The 8231-nt window shown below is 37.6% G+C and overlaps 1 protein-coding gene across 2 annotated transcripts; it reads left to right on the top strand.

Moving 5' to 3' along the window:
* The first annotated feature begins 363 nt into the window (after positions 1 to 363).
* On the top strand, positions 364 to 7474 carry NPVF (neuropeptide VF precursor). Of its 2 annotated transcripts, XM_046670740.1 has the most exons (4): positions 364 to 429; positions 3746 to 3801; positions 5319 to 5719; positions 7247 to 7474. In XM_046670740.1, exons 2-4 carry the CDS (start codon positions 3754 to 3756, stop codon positions 7296 to 7298), a joined length of 501 nt encoding a protein of 166 aa, XP_046526696.1. In that variant the 5' UTR covers positions 364 to 429; positions 3746 to 3753; the 3' UTR covers positions 7299 to 7474. The 2 variants fall into 2 exon arrangements, with proteins under 2 accessions (XP_046526696.1, XP_046526695.1); XM_046670739.1 differs by lacking the exon at positions 364 to 429 and having other exon boundaries at positions 3461 to 3801.
* The last annotated feature ends 757 nt before the right edge of the window (positions 7475 to 8231 follow it).

Below are 8231 nucleotides of genomic sequence, written 5' to 3'. Positions count from 1 at the left end.
AGAGGGGAGTGGACGAATATCCCAAACACAGGAAAGTCGTGAGCAGAGGACTGGAGGCAAGAGAAGCCTCATCCATTTGGAAGAACAGAAGAAGTTTGTCATAAAGCAGAGTTGGTGGGGAGTGGCGAGAGATAATACTGGAGAAATAAGCAGAGAACAGGTCATGAAGACTGGGCTATCTAAGTGATTCCAAGAGAAAGTGGAAACCACTGAAAGGTATTAAGGAAGAAATCATAAATATATTGTATTTTATAAAAATTTTTCTGATTGCACTGTGGAGGAAGAATTGGAGAAGACCACAAAAAAGATCTAGGCAAGAGAAGATGGTGAACTGAATAATAGAAATTGGGAAGGAGAGAATTGAACAGATGTAAGAGCTATTTAGAAGTCAGGAAAGACCAGACTGGACTGGGCAGACTAGCTCAGTGAGTAAGTATTCAGATCGCTTGCACTCAAATCCTGGCTCTGCCACCTATAGGGAAAGTTATTAATCTTTCCACACCTTAGTTTGCCTTTCTGTAGAATAGGAACAATAATAGTACCTGCTCACGGGATTATTATGAAAGATAAACAAGTGAATTCACAAAGGACTTAGTTCCTGGCACATCATAAGTGGTCAAAAAAAATTGGTTATTATTATTGAGTGTAATAGCTCAAAACTAGAAACAACACAATTGTTCACTAACTGTAGAATGGGATGTGGAAGAAAAGGGGAGGAAAAAGTCAAGGATCTCACAAGGATTTTGAACTGGATAAATGGGTAGATATAGTAACTGCACCAGTTATCTATTTATTGCCTCTCAGCTCCAAATCCACCATTCACTGCATGCTCTGAGATAATGGATATGGACCCAGTAAGCATTTCTCCTTTGTAGCTGGCACAGTTTTAAGCTTTGTTGGTAGAAGGCACTGGAGGGATACTGCAGGAGGAAGGGACTTCTCTTCCTGGTTCAAGTGTGCTTCCATTTGCTTCTTTGTGCTCCTATACATGGCTGCCAGTGGTAGTGTCGGGGACATCTAGTAGTGCTCACCCCCTTCAAATTTCAGCGGCAGATTCCCAGTGAGTCTCAGAGATATCCTAGAAGTTGCCTTCCCAACATTGGGCCCTCTGCACTGCCAAAAGATGTCTCCCCTTGTGATTACAAACAGGCTCTGGCCGGGGTTACCCAGAAAACTTCTCTGCCATCCACACCTTCTCCAATACGCACTAAATTCCCATCAATTTATCCTTTCCTTAGATAATCTCCCTTGGCCCTAGTGTATTCTTTGCCCCTTTATTGTTAATCCTGTTATAATTAATAATTCTTTATATTAATCATTTCCTATTCAAATTACTGTGTTTTCTATCTTCTGATTAGACTCTGACTGATAGAGTCCTATTCATCGAAATTAGAAACATAGGAGGAGAGACAGGTATTGAATAAATTCCATTTCAGACATACTGAACTTGAGATGCTTGTGGGACACCTCGACAGTACTGTCTGGTAGGAAGCTGAGTGCCTGGGAGGTCTAAAGCTCAGGAGAAGTGTCCAGGCTGGAGAAAGAAGCTTAGAAAGGAGTAGCCTTAATATCTCTAAAATCTTAGTAAATGAAGCATGTGTGTAAATGTCATGTGTCAGGGAGATAGTTTTTTTTTTTTTTTGGATGCTCGTATGTGCTGTGAATCCCTAAATGTGCTGTGTTTGTGGCAGCACATTTTATCAAACAATTTATGATGATTTCATACCGCATATGTTAGGTAATGTTGTTTTATATCTGCTAACATTTTCAAAGCTAACTGAAGATACAGTTGAAAACAGCCAAGCCGTATATTAATAAGATTAGAACACTAATTACACTCCAAACTTGGAAGTTTAAACTTGGAGGCAAGGGAGTAATCAGTCACATCAGCTACTCTAGATGCTGACTGCAACCAGAAAAACTCTAATCGATGTGCCAAAACCCCAAGTCACAGCACTGAAAACTGGTGAACTGCTGAAGTTTGAAACAACCACATACAAGCATGTTTCGAAAGAGACCCAGGCTAATCCCTTCCACTTTTTCCAGGGTGTGAACTCAGCCAATATAACTTGCTCCTTGCTGCATCCATTGTTCAAAAGTTTGGATCTACTGACCACAAAAAAAGGAAGTTCCATCAGCAGTTTGCAAAGGAACAATTTGGAAGAGAAATGTATTAAATCCTCAGGGAAATTAAACCCAAATAATCCAATAACGCCATTACAAAATTAACACTAGACTATAAATTAAATTAATTGCCTTCTACTTTGGGGATTCTTGGCTACCACAGGCCAAAGCAAATGAGACCAATGATGTCAACTTCCTTAATGGAGGCCACAGGCAAGTGTGATTTTGGAGTACCCAAAAAGTTTTCCCACAATTGTTTTTCAACTTTCTGATTTATTCTGGAGATGTTTAACAGGGAGAAAGGGCTTCACTTCTGCCCATCTCAAACCTCAAATTATGGTAGGTTGGTGAGAGAGGCTAGAGGTGGTACAATTCTTGATATAAAAGGTGCCATTTTATGACTTGCTCTTTTGTGAATTCACCCCTAAGTGTCTGTAGCTAGTGTTGGAAATCAATCAATGTAAGGTCTTTTTCTCCTGAGAGGGTTGAATGGACAGGTGGGAACAAGTAATGATTTCTCTGGAAACTAGGCAGTCTAGCGATAAGGCAGGTCTTTAACAATAACAGTCAGCTGCTCCAAAAGAGACTTGCTTTGGCATTTCAGTAAATAAGCATTTATTTCTGTAAATTCTTTTCTTATGCCATGATGTCAGTGTGCCTGTAGCAATTCGAGATTAACTAAATAATATGGGCCAGGGGACTAACAAAATTAGCATGTGTGTGACTTACCAATCCTCTGCTAGGGTTCTTAAGTACTTTTAGGAGGAACGTAGGATGCGGCATCATCATAGAAATAAAATCAGGGTGATTTATACAGTTTTGCCAAATAAGGCCCACAGGGCAAATACAAAAGGCCTTGAACTGCCTCCAGCTTGTCCTGAGACAGCCAGTTTGTCAAAATGCCTATCGCATGGTCTTATGCACACCCTTCACATTACAGCTGACATTTACTCCTGAAGCTTTTTAATAACCAAATAGCATTTTACAAAAAGTTAATTAATGGCATTTTATTTGGGTACTATATGATTTAGAATTCTTTTCACACTCTTAATTTTGTTTGACATTTAGAAAATACTATGTCTAACTCTTTTGTGTGGATAAAAAAAGGGTTTTTTTTTTTAACATAGCTAGCACGTATTGAATACTTTTTTTCCTTCTCCCAAGAACTGACGCAACCACCAACAAAAGACTTCCTGTTTGAGCTCAGAGAAATGAAGCGTTCTGTTTGTTTGGAATCTTAATTACGATGGCCTCAAACTTACCTAATTAGAAGCTCCTTCATAATGAGGAAAATTATTTTCAAAGTTAATGAATTTGCGAGCAGAAACACTCCTGTCTTCCTAGAATACGTTACTCACATTCCTTACATACATATTTTAGTTAGCTGCTCTAATTAATATTAGTACTTAAACCACACGGGATTGATTTCACCGTTAAAGCAAACTTTCCTTTGTTTTTAGACAGTATAAAAAGACCATAATTTCCCTTCTTGTAGACATCAGGCTGCACACATAAGCTTAATTCTAGATTTTGGACAAAATGGATTTTATTTCAGCAAAACGACTCATTTTGTTGACTTTAGCCACTTCAAGCTTGTTAACATCAAACATCTTTTGTGCAGACGAATTGATGATGTCCAATCTTTACAGCAAAGACAATTATGACAAGTATTCTAAGGTAAGTTTTCTAACTCTAATATGACTAGCATTAACTATGTAATATTTGTCCTGAATTTAACACTTTTGTAAAGAGTAAGGAATAAGTTAACTTGTGCTTTATTTTTTGTCAAACTTCAGCCTTCCCATGACAGTGTATTGATGCAACTTGTATTGTGTAGCACAACAGCAAACAGCTTGGCCTCTGGTGACAATTTTAGTACAAAGCACAAGGTGCATTAATAGTTTTCAATTGACTCAGAAGTGCACAGTTGTAATAAATAGTTGCAGAAATAAGATGTGGATACATTTCAGCTGGACATTTGAATTGTTTTCAACTACAAACCAAAAAAATACGTTTTTTTCTACCTAGCAATTTTCTTTTTTTTTTTTTTTAAGATTTTATTTTTCCTTTTTCTCCCCAAAGCTCCCCAGTACATAGTTGTATATTCTTCGTTGTGGATCCTTCTAGTTGTGGCATGTGGGACGCTGCCTCAGCATGGTTTGATGAGCAGTGCCATGTCCGCGCCCAGGATTCGAACCAACGAAACACTGGGCCGCCTGCAGCGGAGCGCGCGAACTTAACCACTCGGCCACGGGGCCAGCCCCTCTACCTAGCAATTTTCTATATTTTCTACCTAGCAATTACAAGCTGGCAAGTTTGTGGTAAATCTATACCTAAGTAAAATGTTTATCCCTAGATGGTGAAATTCCAAGTTATTTTTATTTTCTTCTTCATACTTTTATATATTTTCCAAATTTGCTCAAATGGGTATATACTATTTTTCACAATCAGAAATCAATCATTTAGAAATCTTCATATGGACAAATTTTCATGATGAAACTAAGTGTGATTAAATATTTTCTGTATTTTAAATGGTTCCTTTAAAGTCAGTATATTAGCGGTGCAGTAACCCACAAACTGTTTGGTGCTTTACTAAAAATGTAATTTGTGTACTAATAAAAATACAATCAGTTTCTTGAGGAATGCTTTTAGAGTGAAACTCTGAATATGAGCAGGTAAAAAAGAAATTCAATGGAGCCTTCTCCAAGTGTATCCCAAAACCTGGCTACCTTCTCTGTTTCCATGTATCCACCACTTTGGTCTTTAAAGGGCGAAACACGAGACATGAAGAGACAGTGACAGATTTCTCTAAAATCAAAATATAAAAATATAAGGAAAATTTAATAAGCAACATGAATCAAAAGCTGCAAGAGACGAACTGCAGTAAAATAACGTTTGCCTCATTTCACTACTTCACTGTGTATTGCTCCTGCTGCTCGAACAGATTGCTGTATTCACTATATATATTTTATTAATATTTTATAGTGGCCTAACAATAGTTCAGGGACAGAGAAGCTAGATTGCTTTAAGAAGCTTAATACAAATTATTTATTTAAAAATTCTGCACATGAAAACACAAACTTTGTCTATATCTTTAACAATTCTACAGATTAATGTCTGGATTTAAGTTAATTTGAGATTCAAATCTATTGTTTAACAGTAATAAATTATTTTAACGGTCATTCTAATTATAGCCTAGAGGGGACCCTAAAGGAGAAAAGGAAAGAAGTCTCAATTTTGAAGAATGGAAAGATTGGAGTCCAAAAAACGTCACTAAGATTACACCTGCAGTCAACAAAATGCCACACTCGGCAGCCAACTTGCCATTGAGATTTGGGAGGACCATGGAAGAAGAAAGAGGCCCTGGGGCAATGGCCAACCTGCCTCTGAGATTTGGAAGAAACACAGAGGAAAGCATCTCGAGACGCATTCCTAACCTGCCCCAAAGGTTCGGGAGAACAACAGCCAAAAGTGTCGCCAAGACACTGAGTGATTTGCTCCAACAATCCATGCATTCACCACCTGCCAATGAGTTACTTTACTCCATGACCTGCCAGCCCCAAGAAATCCAGAATTCCCATCAAAAACACCCAAGGTAAATACCTGAAAACCAGTTAAAATGCATGGCAGTTGTACAGAGCTGGTCCAGAAACTTTGAAAAGGATTACATCATTTCAAAAGAAGTTTCTAAGTAAGTTAAGTTTCTTAGAAGGAAAAAGGCAAAGACACAGGGAAATAAATACATGTAAATTAAGGCCAGGTATAAACATGACTACAGGTATAAAGCAATGAAATGGCTTCCCCTAAGTCATCCATCTCATTGCTCTATAGCCACACATTAAGTAGGAACATGTGACGACAGGATTGGGAATTTAAGCCTATGACATATTGTCCAACATTTGACCTCTCTAACGTAAAAGGTCCCATCTGAGGGAGTTGCCTGCAAGTGCAAAGGATACCATCTCAATATCCCAGTTTTCAAATTTAGAAGGTTTTCTTCCTCAATTTTAAATCAAAATATTTCCTTTGTTTCTGGATCTCATTTTATAAATAAGTTCTGTTATAATCATTCTTTGTATTAATTAATACGTATTTATTAAGTATCTACTATATACAAATCAGAGTGCAAGGTACCACAGGAAGTTCAGAAAATTAATAAGCTACCTACCTATCATTTTCTTGTAAAGAGTATATCTAAAAAGAAAAAAAAATTTATATAAAGTAGAACAGGACACTTTAATTAAGACCTGTAGGAAGTAAGGTGGCAAGCTGTGACACCTTATCCATGAGACCTTTTCAGAATACTCCTGGTTTATTTTTTACCCCAGTACTTATCCCCATCTGACATATTACATATGTCAGGTCCATCCCCTTTACTAGAATTTCAGTTCTATAACTCCCATGTTTTCTGTCCTTTACTATATCCTCAGTACCTAGAACTGTGTCTGGCATGCAGTGAGTCCTCAATATTTGACAGAATGAATGAAATGATATTAGAAGCACTAATAAAGTCCTACAGAGCGTCAAAAAGAAAGACAATGTCTCTACATGTGGGAATCTGGGGATGTTTCATGAGTTGGACTTTGAAAGGTGGTTCTATTTTGAACATTCAGAGACTGGTGGGAGGACAGAGGATGTTTTCAGGCAAAGAGGGAGTATGAGCAAAGATTCTAAAGCCAGGTGAGCCAAGAACAGCTGGAGTTCAGCTTGGCTAGAGCAAAGGGTATGTGAAGAGGAGAGGAGAGAAGGCGAGAAGGATGGGGTCAGAGCAGAGGGAGCCGACCTTCAAGGCCAGGTAAAGGACTTTGGACATTATTCATCAGGAAAAGAATGACTGAGGTTTCTGCTGAGGTCCTGAGATGTTATACAGAGGTAGAATTTTGCAACTAATCAGATGTTGGGAGTGGGGCGGTGATGAGGGAGAGCGATGAGTCAATGGTAAGTTTGTGAGTCTGAGTACTCATTACAAATTCAGAATCCCATCAATATCTCACTCATTTCAAGGGCAACTCAATTCTACTCAAGTATAATTAGGCAATTAGGATCATGGCTTGTATTTTTATATGCTCTCACATGCTATTGTTCTGATGGATGAGAACATTTTGTACTGCTTGCATTTTAGGAGACTGGGATTCAAGAAAAGAGATGATACAGAATTGAAACAAGAAAAATAAGAAATCTGGAGCCTGTCCCTAAAGATGATATGAAGCTGTGGCCTGTAATCTACAAATAACTCTCTAGTGAAGACAATGAGTGAAGAGTCCCTGCACTCTTTTAACGGGTTATCATTGAGAGCAATTTTTCCTTGTCCGTGTGGCTAGTACCTTGAAAGTTATACAAAACGACTTAAAGAATACTGTAATGTAAAGATGAAATAACTTTTGTCTAAATAAAAAGAGCATTGCAAGTACTTAAGAAGCCTCTGGTAATGGGGAGAGGAAGAGGGAGAGAGAGATGGAGGGAGAGAGAGAAGCCACGTCACCGTCTTATGTAAAAGTCATGAACCCAGTTACACTTAAGTAAAAAATTAAGTAGAAGAGTAAACTGATAAATTTTATGATGAAAATTAAATAATTTAACAGAATAACATCACTGAGAAATAAGTGAACGTAACAAATCACTTACAAACATGTTTTATATACCTGTTTTTCCATTGCATCAACTGTTAGTGAATCTACGATAGATTGAAATTTTTTTAAAAAGGAATCAAAGACAAAGGTAATTATTAGATACTTCTCCTCTACCTATATCTGGAAATTTGCCTTCTGTTGTGTCTCTTTTATCTTAATTTAATATTTCAAGTTTTTGATTTAGAGAAAAAGTCTGGTCACTCAAACTAACAATTTATAAACACAATGCACCACAACACAAATGAATAGTGATTCAACTTTAGTCGTAAGAATATGAAGTCCATAGTCAGATATAACTAGTTTATTGAGCAATCTCAACTCCATAAGGTACAAACCAGAAATGGTATTATTTTTCTCCCATCCTGCCCCGACCTGGGCCGTGTTGAATCTCCTTTTCCTGCTGGGTAGAGATCCCTTAATGATACCCTGGACAGACTCTATAACTTCTTCATCACTTCTTGATATTAAAAAACTCAG

The sequence above is a fragment of the Equus quagga genome, chromosome 8 (assembly GCF_021613505.1).
Source record: "Equus quagga isolate Etosha38 chromosome 8, UCLA_HA_Equagga_1.0, whole genome shotgun sequence".
NCBI classification, from domain to species: domain Eukaryota; kingdom Metazoa; phylum Chordata; class Mammalia; order Perissodactyla; family Equidae; genus Equus; species Equus quagga.
Note: the sequence above shows the minus strand (reverse complement) of the source record. Positions and strands in the feature narration are given on the sequence as shown.

Bases quoted from the DNA above. Each gene is read 5' to 3' on its own strand.
- NPVF (XM_046670739.1), top strand. From the start codon at position 3,664: ATGGATTTTATTTCAGCAAAACGACTCATTTTGTTGACTTTAGCCACT. The intron at 3,802-5,318 runs GTAAGTTTTCTA...TTCTAATTATAG, and splicing joins ATTATGACAAGTATTCTAAG to CCTAGAGGGGACCCTAAAGG. The intron at 5,720-7,246 runs GTAAATACCTGA...CTTGCATTTTAG, and splicing joins TCCCATCAAAAACACCCAAG to GAGACTGGGATTCAAGAAAA.